Raw genomic sequence first — 25,629 nt, 5'->3', positions numbered from 1 at the left:
CCCAAAAAATCAATGAATCCAGGAGTTGGTTTTTTGAAAAGATCAACAAAATTGACAGACCGCTAGCAAGACTAATAAAGAAGAAAAGAGAGAAGAATCAAATAGATGCAATAAAAAATGATAAAGGGGATATCACCACCGACCCCACAGAAATACAAACTACCATCAGAGAATACTATAAACACCTCTACGCAAATAAACTAGAAAATCTTTTTCTTTATTCTTATCACTGTTTCTCATCTTGAACAATTAAACCTTCTCTTACTCTTGCTGCCTTTCTGGCTGGGTCCCTATTTTTCTTTCTCCTTTACAAAAAAACAACAATTCTGCATGCTACTTCTAATTTCTTGCCTCCATTTCACACTTACCTGACTGTCAGCTGCTTCCATCTCCATCACTTCTTTGAAACTGATTGTCAGGCTTTTAGCAAACTTCCTGTCATCAAATCCAGTGGTCGTGTCTCTGTCCTTATCTTATTGGGCCTCTTGGCAGCATGCTCTGAAATTGGCCTTTCGTTTGAAGCACCTTCCTTTCTGGCTTCTGTGGTCCCAGTCTATAATATTTTCCCATCTACATCTACTCAACCTACAGACTCCAGCACCCATTTGTTTTCCTCCCGGCCCCTCTTCACTTCTGTGCACTTGTATTACCTGGATGATCTTCTCTAGGCCCATAGTTTTAAACATCTAAATGCTAATGATTCTCATTAGCATTTAGACTCATTTAAGAGTCTCTCCTGAATTCCACACTCATTTATACTCCTGACTACTGGAAATTGCCACTTGAATCTCTCATAAGCATTTCAAATTTAACAAGACAAAAATGAAACTAGATTTTTTACCTAAATATATTATCCTGGCAGTCAGGTGCGGTGGCTCATACCTGTAATCCCAGCACTTTGGGAGGCCGAGACAGGCGGGTCACAAGGTCAGGAGATCGAGACCATCCTGGCTAACACAGTGAAACCCCATCTCTACTAAAATACAAAAAAAATTAGCCAGACGTGGTAGCGGGCGCCTGTAGTCCCAGCTACTTGGGAGGCTGAGGCAGGAGAATGGCGTGAACCCGGGAGGCGGAGCTTGCAGTGAGCGGAGATCACCACTGCATTCTAGCCTGGGCGACAGAGTGAGACCCTGTCTCAAAATAAAGAAAACAAAAACAACAAAAAAGATATATTATCCTGCTAATCTTTCTGGCCCACCTCAGGACTCAGTAAATTAACACAGTGTATTAAGCCAGTATCTAGGAATACCCCTTAATTTCTCTTTTTTTGCTCCCTCCAATCTCAGCTAATTCATTAATTCATTTCTACCTCCAAAATGTATCTGTGACAGTCCACTTTTCTCTATTTCTGCCTTGTCCAGACACCTTAACTATACTAACACCTATTATATGTACCACCACCAAACACACAAATGTGCACAAACATACCAGTGTACACCCTTTTGTGCATTTCTTTTTTGTCATATTTAGATAGCATCATTATACTCTTCATTCTTACTAGATTCAACAGTTGGAGAAAGGTTCACCTGGAAAGCTGAAAGTATTGGCTAAATCCACGGAAGGAACAGAAACAATTGAAGGAGTCTATAACACAGTGAGTTTTTATTTTATCATTACTAAGTTATTGAACACACTCCTAAATTAACAGAAATGAAACTTATGGGAAGATTATACCAGGATTAACTTTTTTTTTACATTTTTTAATTCTTTGTAAGAGCATTATCATAGAAGATAATTTGGCTGCTGACATTTGAATTTTCAGTAATACATGAGGAATATCATGGTAAAATATATGTGTATGCGACTACACGTAAAATTTGGAAGCATATATATCCAGATGTTATTTGTGCCTACTTTTGGAAAATTAGATATTTTATACATTTCTTAATTTGAATATTTTGCAATAAATGTTGAATATATTTTATAATGAAAACAACAACAAAGCTATTTTCTTTCTCAAAAACAAACAGTACAAAATGTCCAAACAATGGGAAATAACCCATGGAATACTTTGGAGGCCAACAATTCTTTTGTAATTAGTTTATAGTTTTGACAGAAACTATACATTTGTGTTTTATATACTTTTATGTAGATATTTTTTCAGTTAAAAAATACAACCTAGAGAGCATCAACAAAGCCAAAAACCATGTAACAAAACCAAAATCCAAAAGTCAACCCTACTGAGATTTTGGTTAGGATTGGATTGGATATATAGGAAAATTTGGAAACACGTCTTTGCAATATTCAGTCTTCCCATCCATGAACATGGTATATCTATCCATTAATTTAGATCTTCTGTAATGATTCCCAGCAAAGTTAATACATTTCTCCTTAGGGTTCAAGAATATCTGTTAGATTTATTACTAGGTACTTATGTAATTTATATGTAGTTACAAATGGTGTTTTAAATGAAAATGTCGCTATCTTTAACTGTTTCTAGTGTATAAAATGCTGCTTATTTTGTTCTTTGATTTAGTATTCAGTAACCTTGCTAAACTCTTACTGAAAAATTTATCCTTAGATTATTTCAGATTTCCTATGTACACATTTATTTATTTGTGAATAATAACAGTTTGTTTCTTCCTTTTTACTGGTTTTCTCTTTTTTTCTTGTATAAATGTATTAGTTAGGACCTCCAGTACAGTCCTTACAAGAAATGGCAATAGCAAGCACTCTTGTCTTATTTTCAACATCAAAAGAAAAGATGTTTCACTAAAAACCAGTGTTTTCTGTAGGGTTTTGTTATATGCTATTAATCAAGTGAAGGAACTCCTTTTCTGTTTTTTGTTTTCTCAATGTCTTTTTGTTTATGTTGTTTTGTATATTTTAAAAGGAATGGATGTTCAGTTATAACAGTGTTTCTTTTGCAGCTGTGGATGATGAATTTTTTCTTTAATCTGTTAATTTGTTGAATTGCATTGATTTTCTAATATTCAACCAACTTTGTATCCTTTGTATAAACCCAACTTGGTAATGTTGGACTTCTTTATTTAGAATTTATAAATTTATATTTATGAATCATATTGGCTTGTAATTTTCCTTTTATATATTAAAGATTTTAATTTTAGGTTTGAGTATCAAGGTATTCCTGCTCATGAAAGAAGTTTGGAGTATGTTTCCTCATTTCCTGTTATCTAACAAAATTCTTGTAATATTAGAATTGGTTCCTTGTATGTTTGATAGAATTCACTGATGCAACTGTCTACACATACAATTTTCTGTGGAGATATATTTGACCACTGATTAATGTCTTTAATAGTCAAAGGACTTTTAAGTCTTTTTATTTTTTCCTTGATTTACTTTTGATTAGTTATAGTTTTTCCAGAAATTAGTCCATTTCATCTGAGTTTTCAAATATATTGGTATGAAGTTGTCCATAATATCTAACTGTAAATTGGTTATTTTTGTAATGAGGTATAATGTTCATGTAGTGAAATGCACAGATCCTAAGTGTACAGTTCAGTCAGTTTTGACAGATGTCCACATTCCATGTAATCCACACTCCTTTAGGTAACAGAACATTTCTGTGAGTCCAGAAAGCGCTCTGTGCTTTTTTCCAGTCATCGACCCCCAAGCAACCACTATTCTGATTCTGTCACCATAGACTCATTTTGTTTGGTTTGCCTCTAAATGTCATATAAGTGGAGTTGTACAGTATATATTCCTTGTATCTGGCTTCTTTTATTCAGATTGATGTTTTTAGGGGTATCCGTGTTGTGTGCATCAGTAGTTCTTTTTATTGTATAGATTTTATTAATGTAGCAGTTTATTCATTTTCCTGTGGATAGATAACCAGGCTCTTTGCAGTTTGGACTATTGTGATTAAAACTTCTGTGAAGATTCTTTGTAGAAATCTTTTTATGGGGAGATATGTAGAAAGAGATTGTTTCACTCTGTCACCGAGGCTGGAGTGCAGTGGTGAGATCAAGGCTTACTGCAGCCTCCAACTCCTTGGCTCAAATGATCCTCCCACCTCAGGTTCCCGAGTTGCTAGGACCACAGGCACATGCCACCATGCCTGGCTAATTTTTTTTTTTTTTTTTTGAGACCGAGTCTCGCTCTGTCACCCAGGCTGGAGTGCAGTGGTGTGATCTCCACTCACTGCAAGCTTCACCGCCTCCTGGGTTAACACTATTTTGCTGCCTCAGCCTCCCTAGAAGCTGGGACTACAGGCGCCCACCACCACGCCTGGCTAATTTTTTTGTATTTTCAGTAGAGACGTGGTTTCACCATGTTCGCCAGGATGGTCTTGATCTCCTGACCTCGTGATCCTCCCGCCTCGGCCTCCCAAAGTGCTGGGATTACAGGCGTGAGCCACCGCACCCAGCCTTTTTTTTTTTACGGATGGGATCTCACTATGTCATCCAGGCTGATCTTGAACTCCTAGCCTTAAGCAATCCTCCTGTCTTGGCCTCTCAACATGCTGGGATTATAGGCATCAGCCACTGCTCCCAGCCAACATATATTTCAATTTATCTTTGACAAATGCCTAGGAGTGAAATTGCTTGATCATGGGATGGTTTTTACTTTTTAAGAAACGCCAAACAGTTTCCAAATGATTATGCCATTTTGTATTTCCATCACCTATATGTGAAGGCCTGGTTGTTCCAGACCCTTAGGACTTTTAGGGCTGTCTGACTTTCCCATTCTAGCCATTCTATTGGATGTGTAGCAGTATCTTATGGCTTTAATTTGCATCTCCCTGATAACTAATGATGTAGAGCAATTTTTATGTGTTTATTGGCCATTCATGTATCTTTTCTTTGAAGTTTGTTCAAGTCTTCAGCCTTTTCTTGTTGGATCGTTTGAATTTTTATTGAATTGCAGGGCTTCTATATATCTTGGGCATATTCCTTTTTCAGATATATGTATTTTGAATATTTTCTTCACAGCTGTGACTTGCCTATGTATTTTTTAGTAGTATCTTTGGGTTAACGGTTTTAAATTTTTATGAAGTTCAATTTTATTAGTATTTTACTTTATGGTGCATGCTCTCTGTGTGCTGTAAGAAATCTTTGCTAACCCAAAGGTCATGAAAGTATCCCTTTGTTTCTTTCCTGAAGCTTTATAGTTTTAGCTTTTATGTTTAAGTCCGTAATCTACCTTGAATTAATTTTTTTAGTAAACAAATGAATTCTCATTCATTTTAATTAGATTTTAAGCTGCTTTTGGTTTTGGAGGCTTTTGAAAAGAAAACTGAATTAGGTCCATTTCACTGTCCATTAATTCCTTTTCCTGAAAGTTGTGTGATGCTGGCAGATCATCTCGAAGCTCTGCAATAACATCTGTCCTGATTTTGCATTCTGTAGCTTGTTTTTGAACATGTCTTCTAGTTGAAGATTTGGGTAAAGAATATACTGCTGTTCTTGCCATTTCCAAAGTGGTCTTTGGAAAAGCCATGTCTGTCCCTTTATTATTTTTGGTCCCAAAAGGAGTATTCAAAATTGCTGTATTAAATGACTTGGACATTCCATTAGATAATGAGTATGCATCACATTGAACCATGCCAACATATGTTAATTCAGACTCTTCCACATTCCTATTAGTTATTCCTAGTGCATCTGCATCTATGTCAAATCCAACATGCAATGTGGCTCCTAACATTGCAGTTCCAAGACTAAGCACTCCACAGCCACATCCTAGATCTGCAGCCACTTTATTTTCTACTTCATCACATGTGTTATGGGTTGTATAGAGCATACGTGCCTCACTGTGCAGTTCTTTTTTTTCCGTATGGATATCTAGTACCATTTATTGAAAAGACTTTCTGCGAATAGGAACAGCTGCAGTCTCCAGCTCCCAGCGCGAGCGACACAGAAGACAGGTGATTTCTCCATTTTCAACTGAGGTACCGGGTTCATCTCACTAGGGAGTGCAGGACAATCAGTGCTGGTCAGCTGCTGCAGCCCGACCAGCGAGAACTGAAGCAGGGCAAGGCATCGCCTCACCTGGGAAGCGCAATGGGGAAGGGAATCCCTTTTCATAGCCAGGGGAACTGAGACACACAACACCTGGAAAATCGGGTAATTCCCACCCCAATACTGTGCTTTACCAAGGGTTTTAGCCAATGGCACACCTGGAGATTATATCCCACACCTGGCCGGGAGGGTCCCATGCCCACGGAGCCTCCCTCATTGCTAGCACAGCAGTCTGCGATCTAACCGCAAGGCAGCAGTGAGGCTGGGGGAAGGGCACCCGCCATTGCTGAGGCTTAAGTTAGGTAGACAAAGCCTCTGGGAAGTTCGAACTGGGTGGAGCCCACAGCAGCTCAAGGAGGCCTGCCTATCTCTGTAGACTCCACCTCTGGGGACAGGGCACAGCTAAACAAACAAACAAAAAAAAGCAGCAGAAACCTCTGCAGACGCAAATGACCCTATCTGACAGCTTTGAAGAGAGCAGTGGATCTCCCAACNGAAAAGACTTCCTGTTGCAGGAAGTCAGGGACCCTGAAAGGAGGGATCAACTGAAGCCACGGCAGAAGAACATAAATTGTGAAGATTTCATGTACATTTATTAGTTCCCCAAATTAATACTTTTATAATTTCTTACACCTGTCTTTACTGTAATCTCTGAACATAAATTGTGAAGATTTCATGGACACTTATCACTTCCCCAAAGAATATCCTTGTGGTTTCCTATGCCTGTCTTTACTTTAATCTCTTAATTCCCTTGTCTTCTTTGTAAGCTGAGGAGGATGAATGTCGCCTCATGACCCTGTAATTCTATCAACTGCACAAATTGTAGAGCATGTGTGTTCGAACAGTATTAAATCTGGGCATCTTAAAAAAAGAACAGGATAACAATGATGTTCAGGGAACAAGAGAGGTAACTTTGAACTAGCCGCTGGTGAGCCGGATGGAACAGAGCTCTATTTCTCCTCTTTCATAAGCAAATAGGAGAAATATCGCTGATTTCTTTTTCTCAGCAAGGAACATCCCTGAGAAAGAGAATGCGCCCTGAAGTTAGGCCTGTGGACGGCCGCTTTTTAAGGCATCCCGTCTTTTATGGTCAAAGCTGAAGGGATGAAATAAGCCCCGGTCTCCTATAGTGCTCCCAGGCTTATTAGGATGAGGAAATTCCCACCTAATAAATTGTGGTCAGACAGGTTATCTGCTCTCAAACCCTGTTTCTTCATAAGATGTTATCAATGACAATGCGTGCTGAAACTTCATTAGCAATTTTAATTTCACCTCATCTGGTGGTCCTGTGATCTCACCCTGCCTCCATTTGCTTTGTGATATTTTACTACCTTATGAAGTATGTGATCTCTTTGACCCACACCCTATTCGTGCACTCCCTCCCCTTTTGAAAATCGCTAATAAAAACTTGGTGGTTTTACGGCTCAGGGAACATCATGGATCCTGCCGACATGTGATGTCTTCCCCGGACACCCAGCTTTAAATTTCTCTCTCTTGTGCTCTTTCCCTTTATTTCTCAACCCAGCCAAGACACTTAGGAAATAGAAAAGAACCCACGTTAAACATCAGGAGTGGGTTCTCCCGATAACTTCCCTTTCTCTCTTGAATTGCTTTGGAATCTTCAATGGAAGACCATTTAACTGTGGGCCTATTTCTGTGCTCTTCATTCTGTCCCGTAGACCATTTGTCCTTTCCCCAGTACCACGTTGTTTTGATTACCGAATCTCTGTGGTAAGTCTTAGACCAGGTAGAGTGAGTCCTCTAATTTTGTTTAGATTCTTTGCATTTCTATATAACCTTTAAAAACAGCTTTTTAATTTCTAGAAACAAAAGTCTGCTGGGATTTTGGCTGGAATTGTCTTTTTTCCATAGTCAGTTTGGAAGAGCTGACGTTTTAACAATGTTGATTTTTCCAACATACGAACCTTATATGTTTTTCCATTTATTTGTGTATTCCTTAGTTCTTCTCAGCAGTGTTTTATCATTGGACTCTAGAGGTCTTTCACATATTTTGCTAAACATACTTCATGTTTTTAAAGGTAACAAATGGCATTTTTAAATGGTTGGTTGGTAGTATATAAAATACAGGTTTTTTTTTTTTTTATATTGACCTTGTAGCTTGTTAGGATTCATATCTACAAATAAAAACAATTTTGTTTCTTCCTTTCCAGTCTGCATGCTTTTAATCTTTTTTTTTTGTTTGTTTTTTGACTTGCTTCACTGGCTAAGACCTCCAATACAGTGTTGATTAGAAATTGTGAGAGTGGGCATGCCTGTCTGGTTCCTGGTGTTAGTGGTGAAACACTGAGTCTTGTATCATTGCCAGGATGTGACCTGTAAGTTTACTACACATGCCTTTTATCTGGTGATGAAAATTTTCTTTTCTTTTATTCTGAAGATTTTAATTATGAAAGAGTGTTTAATTTTGTGAAATGCTTTATTGCATCTGTTGAGATGATTGAATTGTTTTCTCTTTATTCTGTTAATATGATGAATTACATTGATGGATTTTTATATGTTAAACCAGATTTGCTTTCTGGGGACAAACTTACTTGGTCACAAACAATTATCCTTTTTATATATTGCTATATTTGATTTGCTAACATTTCATTAAGGATTTTACATCTATATTCATGAGGAGTGTTGCCTTGTGGGTTTCTTTTCTTTTAATGCCCTTGTCTGATTTTGGTGTCATCTGCTTATACTGGCCTCATAAAAAAGGAGTTGAGAAGTGCTACCTTTTCCTCTTTCTTTCCTGGAAGAGTTTTTATACCATTAGCATTATTTCTTACTGAAGTATTCCATAGACTTTCCTAGAGAAGCTATCTGGGTCTAGAATTAATTTATGAGAAGTTTACAAATTGAGAATTCAGTTTCTTTAATGGTATAGGGCATATTAGTTTGCCAGGGCTGCCATAGCAAAATACCGTAAACTGGGTGGCTTAACCAACAGTTATTTTCTCACAGTTCTGGAAGAGTACCACCGACCGGGGGGGCCTAAACAACAGAAATGTATTTCTCACAGTTCTAGAGGCTGAAAGTCTAAGATCAAGGTGTTGACAGGGTTAGTTTCTTCTGAGGCCTGTGTCCTAGGCTTGTACATGACTGTCTTCTCCTTGTGTCCTCACATGGTCATCCTTTGGTCTGTGTTGCCCATGTCCTCCTCTTCTTATAAGCACACCAGTCATACTGGATTAAGGCATACCCATATGACCTATTTTACCTTAATTACCTCTGTAAAGGCTCTGTCTCCAAATATAGTCACCCTCGGAGGTACTTGGAGATAGGATTTCAGCATATGAATTTTGAAGGGACGTAATTTAGCCTGTAGGCTTTTCTGACTTGTGTAAGTTTGGTAAGTTGTGTCTTTTAAGGAATCTATTTTACCTTAAGCTGTTAGATTTATTGGCATTGATTGTTTGTAATATTCTATTATTACCCTTTTAATGTCTGAAGGATCTATAGTGATGTTCCCTCTTTCATTCCTGATATGGATAATTTGTGTTTTTGATTTCTCTCCAAATGCAGGTTTTGTTAGCTATTGGTCGTGACTCCTGTACAAGGAAAATAGGCTTGGAGAAGATTGGTGTCAAAATTAATGAGAAGTAAGTATATTGGGATCATTGCACTGTTGCTGCACAAAGCAACAGGTTTCTGCAGGTCACCTCTAAGAAATTCTCATTTAATTACTGAGATATATCTTAATTTATCTTATAAGTTCAGTACCAGCTCTTTATAATCAATTTCTTCATCAATCAGTAACTCTTATTGCATGCCTTTAAAAGCTCATATATTGGACGATGACTTTAAAAAATAATTGCAGAGATATATGCACCTAATGTCTGTGATTTAGAGCACATCTTTATGTCCTTGGTCAGGCAAAGAGATAAATTCCAAAGCTCTAAGTGAGTCTGTGGAGGCAGTCTGCAGATATCGTAGGCGTCCGGGAAATGCCCGTGGTTTCACCAGAGATATTTTCTTTTGGAGCTACAGAAACCCTTGTTACGTTAAGTCATTGACCTTATAGATAATTGATATCCTGAGGTGCATGAGTTTTAAGAGAGGTCTTTTCTCTATGTATATAGTCTTTTGGCTAATAGTGTTAGTCACCCAGAAGTGTAGAGTGAGTTGTAATATATATTTTTTTTCCCATTTCAAAAACTAATAGAAGTGGAAAAATACCTGTAAATGATGTGGAACAGACCAGTGTGCCATATGTCTATGCTGTTGGGGATATTTTGGAGGGTAGGCCAGAGCTCACTCCTGTCGCCATACAGTCAGGCAAGCTGCTAGCTCGGAGACTTTTTGGGGCCTCTTTAGAAAAGGTAAGTTTCTGCTGTTTTTGAGATAATATCGTGATCAAGATCATGATTTTTAAAACTAATACAAGTAAAACTTGTGTGCTTGTTTTCCCAGTAAAGGGTTCCTCAGAGATATAATTTGTAGTAGACTTACTATTTACTAATGGATTAAAATAAATATTTTTGAGTGTCCACTGTGTGCAAGATATTGTGCTGGGTGATAAACAAAGCAGTGGCCATGGTCAGCCCCAGGGGCTTATCCGGTAGGTGGGATCACGAGTCAGGCAGGCAGAGACTAAACAGAAGACAGAGTATGGTTGTGTGCCAGAGTGCTGTCTACAGGTTGCTCTAGGGACACTGAAGGGATTGTTTAATTCTAGCTGCAGGGAGGGGGAAAACTTTTCTTAAGTGGACTGTTGCGCTGTAATAGCATAGGAGCTCTTGGCATGAGTCAGGATTCTGGTCCTGGCTTCAGTGCCCGCTTGGCCTGTAAACATGGTCGGGTTGTTTAACTTCTGAGGACCTTAGTTTCATCATCTGCAAAGCCAAGAATGTGAATCAGATGATGTCTACAGAGGATTTCCACTTTCCATATTTTTAAATCAAATATTTGGAATGAGCTTTATAGGATGAGTAATTCAAAACTGAGGAAGCAAAGGACTTTTCAGGTGGGCAGATAGCTTGGCTAAGAACACAGAGACCTGTAGTGCTTGGCTTGTGCTAAGGACTATGAGTAGTGTCCCAGGAGCTTTCAGCTGGGGAAGTACTGCTCAGCTCCATCAGGAGCTCTGTCTGTGGCCGTGTGGTAGAGTTGGTGGGAGACGGATGACTGGGGAAGGGCCCTGCTGCATTAGTGGGTGGGGTCAGGAATGCTGAGTGTACCATCTCATGCAAAGAAAAATTGTCCAAAACACAGTGCAATAGAACATTTTGGAATGTGTGTAGGCAGAGTAGCTGGTGATAGGGAAGTACAATCGAAAAGGAGGTTGGAAAACTAATTTGGTGCCAGATCATCAAAAATCTTTGCCACAAAGAAGAATTGGTAGGGCCTTCTCTAGGCAGTAGGGATCTGTTGATACCTTTATGTCCCCCAACTTTTATTTAGAAAGATGTCAAAAGACAGAAAGACTACCAAAACAATCGCCTATATTAAACCTTTCACCTAGATTCCCCAGTTATTCACATCCTGCTGTTTTTGTTCTGTCTCTCCTTTTCTGAATATGTGTATGTGTAGTTCATATTCCTTTTTTCTTTTGCTGAGTTTTTTTGCTGCCACTTTTTGAAGTGGCAGGCATCAATGACATTTGTCCCTAACTACTTCAGCATATACCTCATAAGTACAAAGATGTTTACCTCTGTAAATACAGTTCCATTGCCATATCTGAGAAGTTCAACAAAAGTACTATAATACTCATTTCCTCAGTTGTTCCTTAAGAGTGTGTGTGTGTGTTTTGATTCGCACAGTACATGTGGCTCTTATGACGCTTAAGTCTCTTAGTCTGATACAGTCCCCCTGCCTTGATTTGTTTTTTACTTTTTATGACTCTTTTTTCCTTTTATTTTTAGTTGACACATAATGATTGTACATCTTTATGGGATACAGAGTGATATTTTGATACACAGATACAATGTGTAATGATCAAATCAGGGTAGTTAGCATATCTATTACCTCAAACATTTGTCATTTATTTGTGTGGGAACATTCTGTTATATCCTCTTTTAACTTTTTGGAAATACGCAATGAATTCTTGTGAGTTATGTTCACCCTACAGTGTTGTAAAGCACTAGGACTTAACTCCTTCTGTTTAGCTGTAATTTTGTGTCTGTTAACCAACCTCTCCAACTTTTTTAACTCCCACATATGAGTGACAACATGCGGTATTTGTCTTTCTGTGCCCAGCTTGTTTCATTAATATAATGTCTTCCAGGCTCATTCATGTTGCTGTGAAGGATCGGATTTTATTCTTTATGGCTGAATAGTATTTCATTGTGTTTATATAGTACTTTTTATTTATCCATTCATCCATTATGGATGCTTAGACTGAGTCCATATTTTTCCTGTTTTGAGTAGTGCTGCAGTAAACATGGGTGTGCAGATATCTTTTTGATACACTGATTCTTTCCTTTGGATAAATATTAGTACTGGGATTGCTGGATCATATGGGGGTTCTAGTTTTAGTATTTTGAAGACGTTCCATACTGTGTTCCATAGTGGCTGTGCTAGTTTCCATTCTCACTAACAGTGTGTAAGAGTTCCCCTTTTTCCACATCCTCACCAACCTTTGTTATTTTTTGTCTTTTTGATAATAGCCACTCTAACCAGGATATGGTATCTCATTGTGGCTTTGATATGCATTTTCCTGATGATGAGTGATACTGAGCATTTTTTCATATACTTGTTGCCCATGTATATGTCTTATGAGAAACATCTATTCAGATCCTTTGCCCATTTTTAAATCAGATTCTTTTTTTTGCTCTGAGTTGTTTGAGTTCCTGGTATAGGGATATTAGTACCTTCTCAGATGGATAGTTTACAAATATTTTCTCCCATTTTACAGGTTGTCTATTTACTCTGTTGATTGTTTCCTTTACTGATTACAGAAGCTTTTTAGTTTGATAGAGTCTGATTTATCTGTTTTCATTTTGTTGCCTGTGTTTTTGAGGTTTTATCTATAAAATCTTGGCCTAGACCAGTGTCCAGAAGGATTTCTCCTGTTTTCCTCTAGCATTTTATAATTTGGGGCCTTATATTTAAGTCTTTAATTCATTTTGAATTGATTTTTCCACATAGTGAGATACAGAGGCCCAGTTTCATCCTTCTACATATACTGTTTTCCCACTACTATTTACTAAAGATGGCGTCCTTTCTCCAATGTATGTTCTTGGTGCCTTTGTCAAAAATTAGTTAGCTGTAAACATGTGGTTTTATTTCTGAGTTCACTGTTCTGTTCCATAGTCTATGTATCTGTTTTCATATTACTATCATGCTGTTTTGCGTACTATAACTTGTAGAATATTTTGAAATCAGGTAGTGTAATGCCTCCAGCTTGATTCTTTTTGTTCAGTATTACTTTGGCTTTTTGGCATCTTTTGTGGTTTCATGAAAATTTTAAGATTGTTTTTTCTACTACTGTGAAGACTGTCATTGGTATTTTGATAGAGATTGGATCGAATCTGTAGATTGCTTTGAGTAGTATGGTCATTTTAACAGTGTTAATCCTTCCAATCCATGAACATGGAATATCTTTCTATATTTTTGTATCTTCTTCAGTTTCTTTCACCAGTGTTTTGCAGTTTTCGTTGTAGAGTGGTTTCACCTACTTGATTCAATTTATTCCGAAATGTTTTATTTTATTTTTTGTAGCTATTGTAAATGGAATTGCTTTATTGATTTCTTTTTCAGTTTGTTGTTGGTGTATAGAGACACTACTGATTTTGTATGTTGATTTTGTATCCTGCAACTTCACTGAATTCATTTATCAGTTCTAAGAGTTTTTGGTGGAATCTTTAGGTTTTTCTACATATGAGATCATATTGTCTGCAAAGAGGGACAATTTCACTTCCTGTTTTCCCAATTTGGATGCCTGTTATTTCTTTCTCATCCTGACTGCTCTGGCTAGGACTTCTAGTACTGTGTTGAATAAGACTGGTGACAGTGGGCATCCTTGTCTTATTCCAGTTCTTAACTCTGACTTTTTGATGAATCCAGGTTACTTTTCTTGTAGAATGTCCCACATTCTGAATTTCTCCAATTGTTTTTGCATGAGTGTGTTCAGATGAAGAGGTTTGGGCATGGATTCTTCACGAAGAATGCAATGTGCTGCTTTGCTTCATCCCCCAGGTACCTACCAAGGCCTTGCATGGAGACCTTGTGGGTGGGTGTATTTGGTGCATGAGGCCGGCCACTGGGGAGGGGGCTCTGCTGGCATTAATGGATGGAGGCCAGGAATGCTAAATGTGCAAGGAATTATCTCAACTGCGAATAACATTTTGGGGTATATGTCGGCAGAGCAGTTGCCTAATGCTGTAAGGAGTTATTCGTGGTGACTATGGGGAGGAGGGACTAGAATATGGAGCAATATGTGTAGAGTATAAAGAAAGAGATGAAAGGCACAAGATAGAAAGAAGCCTATGAGAAGGGTAGCATGAGTCAAGTCCAGGTGGAGGAGATGGTCTACGATGTGGAGAAGGTTTTTAGGAGAGAGGGGCAAAGTTGAGCCATTTCCTGTTTATTTTTCTTAATTGATATGAAACAGGAAACAAAGGCATCTGTTAAGAATGAGGCCTCCCATGTAAGCTATGGAATCTGGGGTCAGTTGCCAGTCAATAAATGGACTGGCAACATGTGAGTGCCTCAGAGAAGTCAGAAAGTACCCAGGCAGTTCACATAGTTATATGATTTTCTCAGCCATGTTGGGAAAAGAAAATAAATGCTTGAAAATAAAACCCATGGTTTGCAGGTAGGCAACCATGAAGTGGCATGAGAGTATAAGAATCTAGGCTGATGGAGAACTTACCTGTGTTGTATGCAAATCCTCTCATTGATTCGGGAGATACCTGGTGGTGTTTTGGTTTTCTTTGGGGTAACAAACAATAGAAGCTCAATCAAACTAGGCAAACTGAGGGAGGTTACTGTAAGAATCCTGGCATTAATAGGTAGAATCTCAGAAGAACCTCGAAAGAGAACTATACTGGGGCTGGGCCTGCCTGCATTTGGAGGTGAGGTCCCAGCTGCTCTGGGGCCCAGCAGCACAGTGAGGGGTTTGTAGAGATGTGCTCTTCCTTGGCCTAACTTGGCGACAACTGTGCAGGTCCATTTCTTCCCATTCCTCTACCACCTGGAAAATTTTCTTTGCTTCTAGTTAATTTTCCTACAAAAGAAAGAATTGGATTGACTCAGCCCACCTTTTTCTGCCATTCCGTAGATTTCTGGCCAGCTTGTGTTGGCTCTTGTGAGATCAGATGGCTGTCCCCAGTCTAATCACTTGTGGCCACTGGCAGGGGTTGGGGAACATACAGTGCTGTGGATGGTGGTGTCCTTTGAAGGGACTGTGACTGGGTAGGCACCTTCCACCTTTTCTCTGCCACCTACACACAGTTTTCTGTCCATGCACATGGTCTCATGGTTCACCCACCAAAGTATTCCAGCTCCTTTCCACATAGCCAGAGCGGCCCTCTCTTCTCCCAAGTTGGGGCCTCTCTCAGGCAGGAGTGCCACCTTGTAATGTCCATTCTTCTCTGACTCAGTCTGGTAAAGGCTCTGGAGATAGTTCTTTCTTAATCCCTGGACTACAGAGATGACCTGTGGTCATCCTTGTCCATGCCGTATATTAGCACCCCCCTCCAGACACACTCACACATGTACCATCCCACTTTGATGGTCAGGAACACTCAGTCCAGCACCGTTGAGCTGCATACCTCAGTGGCATAAGGAATATGAAAAGGCAAAGAGGTGGTCTCAGCTTCCAGTGAAGTAGCATAATTCAAGGTTGCCTGGAAGAAGTGCTCCAGGAGAGCAGAGCCCAGAATCATGGGCGTGGAAAGAAAACATTTTGGAGAGTGTCTTTAGGGGCAGATGGGTGGCACTACCTCCACCTCCTCCTTCTGGTTTTTAGACCTCTGAATCTGTGCTCCAGGAGAGCCGGTCCCATTTGTTGGTGGCTGGCCAGTGTGTGGTCTCTTCCCCTGAGTCAGGGGCCCATCCCAGGTCTCTGTTAAGGTACCTTAGAATTTTCCTGAAGCTGTTGATGTTTTAAAAATCAGTTACACTGAACTGGACTCATTTATTTTCTTTATATAAATATATGTAATATAGATTTTTGCTATAAAGTTTCACAAAATAAAACAATGTAATTTGTTTGTCTTTCAGTGTGATTATATTAATGTTCCGACTACGGTGTTTACTCCTCTGGAGTATGGTTGCTGCGGATTAGCTGAAGAAAAAGCTATTGAAGTATATAAAAAAGAGAATCTAGAAGTAAGATTGTTTTATTACTTCCTTAAAAAAAACTGTTTTAATCAACAATTTTCTTTGCAGTCACTTTTATTTCAGCAATTTGCAAGTTACTATGATGGTTATATTGTAGGAAATCATATTCCTATTTTAGGAAAATTAGCAATTAATTTAAACCCTGTCTGTCTAGTAAACAAGAAGAATATGGTTGGGAAAGAGGAGAGTATAATCTATAAGTCAGGACACTTGAATTACACATAACAAAAATCTATTTGAGCGAACTTATACAAGGAAGCTCAAAGTTATTTTAAGATCTTTTGGGAATGCAGGAGTAGGAATGGCTATGGGTGGTAAGGTGGGAAGTTCCAGGGTTGTCTGCCTGTGGGCTCTTCAGATTTCCAAAAGGATGCCCTCTACACACCTTTATTGCTACCTCTCCTTTACACCCTAACCCTGTCCAATTATAATCTTAAAAATATTTTCTTACATTGTCTCTTGCTGGGAAGTTTGATTGACTTTTTTCTGCCCACTCTCTCAACGTAGGCGGGAGAGAGAGAGATAAAAAGAATTGGAGGGTTATTAATACTTGATATTTCAAGTAAAAGAGAATTGAAATCATAGTCCTTTTCCTTGAAGGCATTTTAGTTGTATGATTTATTATTGGGAATTTATTTAAATCATAGCACTGATATTCCCTAGTTAAATGGCCTAAGGATTTAAGAGACTCCTATTTAAATTTCTGGTGCTGGGAAAATGTGTAATTAAAACCTTATGTTACTTTAGATGGTTATTTTGAAATTTACATTTTAGAGAACATTTTATCAGAGTTTTATAAGTAACTCTTTATATAATAATAAGCTATCCTTTTGCATTGGTCGGCCTTTACTATCCTTTTTGCATTGGTCTTGGAAAATTGATGATAATAATTATGGATTTAACATTTAGTTTTAAAACTTTCTGAAATTAATGAAAAATTAAGGTAGAAAGATGTCAGGCACATGACAGAAAGGATGTAGAAGGCTGTGTCCCAGTCAAAGGAATATCTTTATAGGAAACAAGGTTCCCCAAGTTTTTGGGATTACTTTAAGGTCTTTTCACCAAGGTTTGCTGCAGATCAACTCACCTGTTTTATTTATTTATTTGTTGCTTTTTGACAGGACTTAAAATGTGATCTGTTAGTATTTTTTTGAAGTTCCCATTACAGAGAAACACAAACACATTGTACAGCTGTACAAAATATTTTCTTTCTTTATATCCTTATTCTGTAAGCTTTTTTCTATTATTATTTTTTTACTTCTTGTTTATAAAAAATGAAAACACAAACACACACATTAGCCTAGGCCTACACAGGGTCAGAAACATCAATGTCACCATCTTCTCCCACCACATCCTGTCCCAGGGCAGTAACACACATGGAGCTGTTACCTCCTATGATGACAGTGCCTTCTTCTGGATACCTCCTGAAGGACCTGCCTGAGGCAGTTTCACAGTTAATTTATAAGTTGAAGGAGTACATTCTAAAATAATAGTAGAATGTGCGGTATAATAAATACATAAATCAATATCATAGTCATATCACATTTATTATCTTTATCAAGTATTATGTACTGTACATGATTATATATGCTGGACTGTTGGAGACTGGCAGTGCAGTATCAGCATCACCAGCATCACCACAAATAGTGAATAATGTGCTGCACTATGATGTTACAATGGCTATAATGTCACTAAGTGGCAGGAATTTTTCAACTCCATTTTAATGTTATGGGACCACAGTCATATATGCTGTCCATCGTAGACCAGCATTGTTTTGCAACACATGCTGTGCATGACTGGAGATGGGAGGAATTGTGAGTGCAGTTAGGTCTGTGGTCCATTTTGAGTTAATGTTTGTCAATGTGTGAGCTAAGGGTGCAGCTTCATCCTTTGCTTGTTGCTTTCAAGTTGTCTGTCAATAGCTTTTACATAGTAAAGGAAACACTGGTAACTGTGGTAGCTAAGAGTATATAACTGTATTGGGAAGATGGGGATGGGGAGGGCAGGAAGGAGCTAGAGTGAGTGCTAGGGGCCAGGGAAGAGAGCTCATCTTGCTCTTGCATAGAGCCAAATCAATAAATAAAGCCTAAAATAGGAAAATCAGGCAATAGCAATATAAGCATGTTATTTAGAAACATAGAGGTAAATACCCAAATGATTAAATAAAAGAGGTTGAACATAGTGGCCTCTAGGTTCATTGAAATAGGTGGGATCAGAGATCACTGTTTTCCACAGCAGAGCTTTGAAAATTATGTCTGTAATTGTGCATAAGTTGATAAAAAGACTTCAAGAATAATGCGGAGAGCCCTAATTAAATATGAAACTTTACCACATGGCTGCAGTGCTTACCGTTGTGCAGCAGTGGCACACAGATGGACAGCAAGATCAGTAGAACAGAATGTGAAACCCAGAAATGAATTCAAATGCTCGTAAGAATTAGTATGTGATAAGGTCATATTTTAAATCCATGGTAAAACACAGGCCATCCATTAAAAGGGTACTGGAATAAGTGAGTAGCTATTAAGGAAAAATATAAAGTTGGAAGTTGGATCCACACTTCACATCCACTTTGAACCAGAAGGGTAAGAAATTTAAATATAGTAAAATCTTCAAAGTGCTAGAAGGAAAAACCACATTTGACGAAACCAGTGAAAGAATGAAAGGAGATGGGGGAGAAGTGTGAGTGTTCACCTCCTTCCTTCATAGCAGAAGTGATGGAACACATCAGAAATAGTAGCTTACTGTTTTAAAAATCATGTTTAAAACCTGGTAAGAGAAACCAGGAGGCGGAGCTTGCAGTGAGCCAAGTTCGTGCCACTGCACTCCAGCCTGGGCGAAAGAGTGAGACTGTGTCTCACAAAAAAAAAAAAAAAAAAACCCAAAACCTGGTAAGAGTTTGTACCATCTCTTTTAACCTTAGAGGTGTGTTTTAGGAAACTGTATTCTAAGATAAAGAAACATTTCTCTTCTGTTTCTAGTAGCTGCAGAGATTAAAAAGTTTGTATTAAAATAGGTAGAAGTGGTGGGGGGTGGTGACTCACATCTGTAATCCTTGCATTTTGGGAGGCTGAGGCAGGTGGGTCACTTGAGCTCAGAAGTTCGAGACAAGCCTGGGCAACATGGCGACACCCCATCTCTACAAAAAATACAAAAATTAGCCAGGTGTGGAGACGCGCACCTGTAGTCCCAGCTACTTAGGGACTGAGGCAGGAGGATTGCTCGAACCTTGGCAGTCGAGGCTGCAGTGAGCCGAGATCTCACCACTGTACTCCGGCTTGGGTGACAAAGTGAGACCTTGTCTCAAAACAAACAAACAAAAAAATGGGTAGAAGAGTTTGTTTCTCTTCTGTTAAAAACAAGTTAAATCAATTTTTTTTTTTTTTGGCTGCAAGTAACTGTTTATTGTGATACCTCCTTAATAAAAATTTTGTTTTAACTCTACATGCACCAGCAATTGATGCTTTTCCCTAACATTCAAAATGATTATTTCTGGGTGGTATTTTAAAATTTAAATCCATCCATTGTGGATTATTGTTCATACTACATTTCCAGTTCTGTCACCCAGTATTAACTGCCTGTTTGTGTACGGAGTGTTTCAGAGGTGCAACACTGGGAGACCACAGCAACCCCAAGCTGGAGAGAGGGCACATGGCATTTTATTCTGGTTCTTAGAAGACTGAGCCAGATTGAAGAGGCATAGAGGCATTGACGTGAGGGCCTGGGGACAGAAATGTGAGAGACATGATTCCTGCTCTCCCATCGCAGGAGCTCATGTTCTGAGCTCTAAATGACTGGAGCTGTTTTATTTCTTCTGCTCCTCCTTAAGTTTGCTGGAACGTGAGCCCTGTTATCAGGGTCAGCTTTGATGTCAGGATCTCAGTCTTCAACTCTGCAGCCCGCACGAGAGCCTGTGCCTGGTGCTGTGCCTTGGGTTGCTGGTACTCGATACATGTTTGAAAACTAAATTTTGTTTGTGGATTTTTGCTTGGACTTACAGCCAAGCAAGCAAAACAACAGCCAACACACGTATTTCAGGACACAGGACACAACACAGCTAGCATTTCAGGAGCCTTGACCCCGGGGCTCCCAACAGATACATAAAGTTGGGGTCACTGAACTTTAAATTTCTGAAAGCTGCTATGGAGATTATTGCCTTTATAGAATTAAAGAGCCTATCAAGAAATGGTTTCCATATACATTAATTCTGCCCTTTTTCTCTCTTTTATCTTCCAGATATATCATACTTTGTTCTGGCCTCTTGAATGGACAGTAGCTGGCAGAGAGAACAACACTTGTTACGCAAAGATAATCTGCAATAAATTAGACCATGTATGTAATATCACTAGAAGCCAAAATGCTATGATATTTAAATGTAGCTTTTATTTTTAGTATTTGGATGTCTGTAATTTTTTTTTCTTTTTTTTTTGGAGAGGGAATCTTGCCATGTTGCCCAGACTGGTCTCCAACTCCTGACCTCAAGTGATCCTCCTGCTTCAGCCTCCTGAGCAGCTGGGACTGCTCTGTTTTTATAATCTTTCTAAGGTAGCTTTCAGGACAATGCAGAGCACCTCCTTGTTGTCATTTAGTTAACATGTCACAGAGGCTGAGCAGTGACAGTTTGTGATTGAGCCCTACCAGTGTCCACTCAAAATACATCACTGAAAGCTGCCTTTTCCCAGGGCCATCTTGATAGCCTGATAGTTTAAACTTGATAGTTTAGAACTAGAAGATCTGTGAAAATTTTGGTCATCAAATAATAAGTTGTATGTATGCATTTTATAAACAGACTGAATGTGTGTCAAAAGTCTTTAGATGGAGATCTTCACACAAAGTGAAACCTGACTTACTGAGCTAATTCCTGATGCTTTCACTAAAGCAGCAGCCCATTATTGGAGGCTTTCCTCCTCCCAGTTACCAGTGGCGAGCATCAAAATGGTTAACAGCCTCCCTCAGTAGCGTAGTTTAAAGCACAGTTTATTTATAATTTGCTTTATAAAGAATTCCGAATGTAGAAAGCAGTGTTAAGACTTGGTTCTTCTCTTGAAGAGTTTATCATCTATCTGGGGAGAGGAAACATACAAATAGATAAATATGAACTGCAATAAGTGACATTTACATAAAAGTTTACTGAACAGCAGTTGTTATCTTGTTTAATTCTCACATCTCTGTAGTTATCTTATTTTCAGTATAATAGAACAGGGTGTCCCAGGCTAGTAGCCCATTAGCATGTGCTCTTTTGCCTGAATGATGAAGTCATCCAGAGCTCTAGGGCTTAGTCTCTTGGTAGTTGCATATGGCTACAGGGCAGTGACAGGGATGGTGGTCATAATGGCCCTGAAATGCTCCAGGTTGGGCAGGTTCGCAGCTGTGCTCCTGAGGGTGGGTGCTCATGTGCTGGGCTACATCCTGATTCTTTGGGACAGAGTTATCTGAGGTCAATTTTTGGCAGTTGTGGGCGGCCTTTCCAAAGGGAGCAGGGAGAGACTGTACACACTGTTACTCTCCGAAAGTGAGAGGGTTGGGGTTTGATGGGAGAGCCGCTGCTGAAGATGGGACTTGCAGCTGTCATGCTAGTTCTGACCTCCTCATGAGGGTGTGGGCTGCACCTCTGTGGCTGTCAGCCCCATTTCCCATCTCTGAGCCCCTCCGCTGTGTCCCACGCCACCCCTCTGGCTCCTGCCTAGGTCCCCAGGACACACTCTTGGCCTTGCTCTTTAACCATAGGGAGTGTGTCCTTTTCCTTTACCCTGGCCACATGCCTATTTCTTGAGCAGAACCCTCGAACTTATGAAATGGAAATACTTGACTCCAGCTCTAAGGTCAAAATTGTAAATGAGACTTCCCTCACTCAGGACCTTCATTTACAGTTATCAGTGGAGATTCTCACCAAGTGTCTTTACTTTGCTCTGAGTCGCCCCCCTTTTCTGTTTGCTGAGCAACCCATCACCTCAGGTACCAATGCAGTAGTCTTCCGTGGGCCCTGGGAACTCACTCTGAAGCCCCAGCCCAGGCAGCTTCTGCCTGCCTTCCCTCTGGAGTGCCCGCTAGCAGATGCAGATGTGTGTGACTATTCTGAGCTGTTGCTTTTTTCAGAAGCTCAGTGGGCAAGGATTTCTCCTGGCCCTGGCCTCTGTTGCCCTTTTATAGTCTTTCTCTTCATCTCTTGTATGCTTTTACTGTTGAAGATCACAGTGAAGGATAATGCTATGAAGGAACATTGACAAATGGACAGCCTAGAATGCACTGTTACTGTGGAAAATGACTGCACATCTTGCTTCCCATCTCGGTGGGTCAGCTCATTGCCTGCACCCCATACCTCTCAGCACACAGTCCTGGGTGGCAGCCCTGCACCAGCCTCTCCTTTGTCTCCACTTGATGTTGGGAGCAGGGCATCTTGCTTCCTGGGCCAGCAACCTCTTATTTCCAGTAAAACCTGCTGCCCCAGAGTTATTCCAGTGTTGGACTTTAATTCAGATTTGTTATGTTGTTGTTGAGCATTGTCTCAGCATAATTTGGAAATTTACATCATACTAATGAACTCCTTCATGCGGTGGGTAAATTGTTTGTTCTAGTAAATTTGAGTGCAAATTAACTCTGGATGTGCATTTACTGGCTCATTTAACAGACTCTTACAGTGGCTTAGTTTCATGGTAATGTTCTCTGCTGACTTTGACATTGAAGTTCCTTTTCTGTAGTAGATACTGTATATTTTAACTGTGAACTTGCAGTGAATGGATCCGTACTCAGACCATTAACCTACAGGGATTCTCTTTGTTTTGTTTCTGTATTAAAGGATCGGGTGATAGGATTTCATATTCTTGGACCAAACGCCGGTGAGGTTACCCAAGGATTTGCAGCTGCGATGAAATGTGGGCTCACAAAACAGCTACTTGATGACACCATTGGAATTCACCCCACATGTGGGGAGGTAGGAAACAGGAGGTTTTAAAAATTGGCTTCAGTTGATGTAGTTTGAAAAACTATTATAAAGCACTTGTCAGATGTCATATTAGTAACTGATTTGTATATTTTATTTTTAATTTAATTTAATTTAATTTTTTTTCAGACAGGGTCTCACTCTGTCACCCAGGCTGGAGTGCAGTGGCATGATCTTGACTCACTACAACCTCCACCTCCCAGGTTCAAGTGATTCTCCCACCTCAGCCTCCTGAGTAGCTGGGACTATACTACAAGTGTGCACCACCATGCCTGACTAATTTTTCTATTTTTAGTAGAGATGGGGTTTCACCATGTTGGCCAGGCTGGTCTCGAACTTCCGACCTCAAGTGATCCACCCACCTCAGCCTCCCAAAGTACTGGGATTACAGGCATGAGCCACCATGCCTGGCCAGATTTGTATATTTTAAAGAATAGCATAAATGTAATATTCAGAATGTGTTTTCTTAAAGCAGTACTAACATCTAATATGTATTTGTTTTCTTTCTCTTGAACAGGTGTTCACGACTTTGGAAATCACAAAGTCGTCGGGACTAGACATCACTCAGAAAGGCTGCTGAGGCTAGGCCTGCTGCTGTTTAGTTCTCCTTGTCATGTTCTCATTTCTCTCAAAGATAAGAACACTCTTGGATAACATGAATCTGTGCTCATGACAGCTGCTCTGTTACTCAGGGACCAGTGCAGGGCTGCCTTACAACACTGAGATGAGAAAGTAGACAAGGAGACAGGACAGCAGTGGGCATCTGCCTTGTAGTCTCGCTGACTGCGAGAAGCAGTGGGACTGCTTCCTTGACGCCTTAGCTTGGAGCCCTGTTGTGAGGTGAGCCAAGGCCGACTCTCGCAAGCCAGGATTGAGCTTCCCTTGGAAAGACCTTTGAGTGGCACCATTAACCTAAGTTAGCTTTTCTGGTCGCCATTGTTTTCATCCCCTTTGCTTTGTTGTTTCTATGGAAATATATTTTCAGTTATGAAACTCTATAAAGTGGTGGTTTTCTAGTGTGTGGGCCTAGAATTCACACATGCTCACTGGTGAACAGTGTCTGTGGGCTGCATTTGGATAGCTGTCTGCAGAGGACCATGTGCATTAGCAGGAAGCTGTACACACTATGTAAGGTTAGTCATCTCTTTTCTTTTTTGAGGCACATTTAAGCTGACTCGTGCTTCACACTCACACTCATTACTTGGTGGTGATAACCTTGAAGTTATTCTCCCCTAATTAATATCTCTACACTGAACAAAATATCTCATGTAATATAAAAGTACTTGAATTGCTTTTTCATGTTGATCTTAATAGTAATATTTCCAAAAGTTCTTAATACTGTATTATGTGAAATCTAACTAATTTAACTGTGAAATAATTCTATCACAGTCTATTTAATGATGGTCAAGTTCCATAAATGAATACAGGTAATATTAAGTGGTTGCATGAGAATTTACAAACATGTCAGCATTTCGGAGGTCCTTGAAGACAGAGGCCCATCCAAGGTCCTTTTGGAAAACCTCTGTTTTCTTGAGTATGCCACACAGTAGCCAATGCAAGGCTCTTTTAAGCCATTTGCTCTCATGAGCCACACTAGCTGTTTAGCTTAAGATTGGATAGGCTGGGGTCAGAATTTCTAGCCATTTGTCTTAAAAGACAAATGTTAAGCCAACAGTTAGGAACACTGTTTGTAGACAGGCATTTTGCTACCCTCTCTGGAGGCAGGGAATGGAGCAGCGGGGTAGTGGGACTGGGAACCCAAAGAAAACTGACATAGGACCAAATTATAGAGTGGCTTTTTTATTTGGGAGAAAAAAGTACAAATGTGTCTAAAAGGTGTAAAGTGTGGTGGGGTAATTGCTATCCATGTGGCAGAAACAGTGCAGCAGGAGGCAGAGGGAAATGTTATTAATTTCTATTGGCTGTGGGGCAGGGGTAGGGTAATTGAACAAGAGTTTAATGAAAGTAGCCATATTTGAGCTGAATTGCAGGAGACAAAGGGATTTTAAAGATTAGAAGCAATATGGAGAGGGTGTGATTAATGCTTTCGACAGACTTGATTTAAATACTTGATAAAATATATTTTTAATAATTTTGTTACTGTATTGCTGAGTGCCGCATACACACAGAGCCAGCTTTTCCAGAATCCCAAATGAAGCAAAACCAAGAACCCTGGAAGCCTTCAACTCCTGTTTTGCACTGAGCATGGGGCAAAAAACACGAAATCCCAGGTTTGCATGGGTGGAGTTTCTAATAGGAAATCTTTGTGTAAAGCTGGAAGCCCAATGGGCTGTACCCCAATGGAAAGTTGAGTGGGAAACAGACTGCCGAGAGAGGCAGCAGAGAAGCCTGTCTTCTCACTGATGTAGGTGGGAAGAAGCAATCCATCTTAAGCATTTGTAACCACTGTCCAGTTTACAGACCATTGGAACGGCTAATTATCTTTCTTTTGCAAGGAGGGGAGGATGCTTACGTATAAAT

The 25,629-nt window shown here is 39.6% G+C and overlaps 1 protein-coding gene and 1 pseudogene across 3 annotated transcripts in view; one reads left to right on the top strand and one right to left on the bottom strand.

Annotated features, from left to right (window-relative positions):
- The window catches only part of TXNRD3 (thioredoxin reductase 3), a 57,545-nt gene extending 33,404 nt beyond the window's left edge, over positions 1-24,141 (top strand). For all 3 annotated transcript variants that reach the window (XM_017869904.1, XM_017869906.1, XM_017869903.1), the window contains 7 exons: positions 1,505-1,597; positions 9,450-9,526; positions 10,090-10,246; positions 16,092-16,199; positions 20,445-20,540; positions 23,005-23,139; positions 23,666-24,141. In XM_017869904.1, the coding sequence (XP_017725393.1) occupies positions 1,505-1,597; positions 9,450-9,526; positions 10,090-10,246; positions 16,092-16,199; positions 20,445-20,540; positions 23,005-23,139; positions 23,666-23,728 (729 nt within the window). In that variant the 3' untranslated portion in view covers positions 23,729-24,141. The remainder of the gene's footprint in view (positions 1-1,504; positions 1,598-9,449; positions 9,527-10,089; positions 10,247-16,091; positions 16,200-20,444; positions 20,541-23,004; positions 23,140-23,665) is intronic.
- On the bottom strand, positions 5,161-5,703 carry LOC108528183 (methyltransferase-like protein 5 pseudogene; annotated as a pseudogene).
- Positions 24,142-25,629: the final 1,488 nt, after the last annotated feature.

This window comes from Rhinopithecus bieti, unplaced genomic scaffold (genome assembly GCF_001698545.2).
Source record: "Rhinopithecus bieti isolate Rb0 unplaced genomic scaffold, ASM169854v2 scaffold_5333, whole genome shotgun sequence".
Classification (NCBI taxonomy): Eukaryota; Metazoa; Chordata; class Mammalia; order Primates; family Cercopithecidae; genus Rhinopithecus; species Rhinopithecus bieti.
The sequence above is the reverse complement of the archived record's forward strand: the minus strand, read 5'-3'. Positions and strand labels throughout refer to the sequence as shown.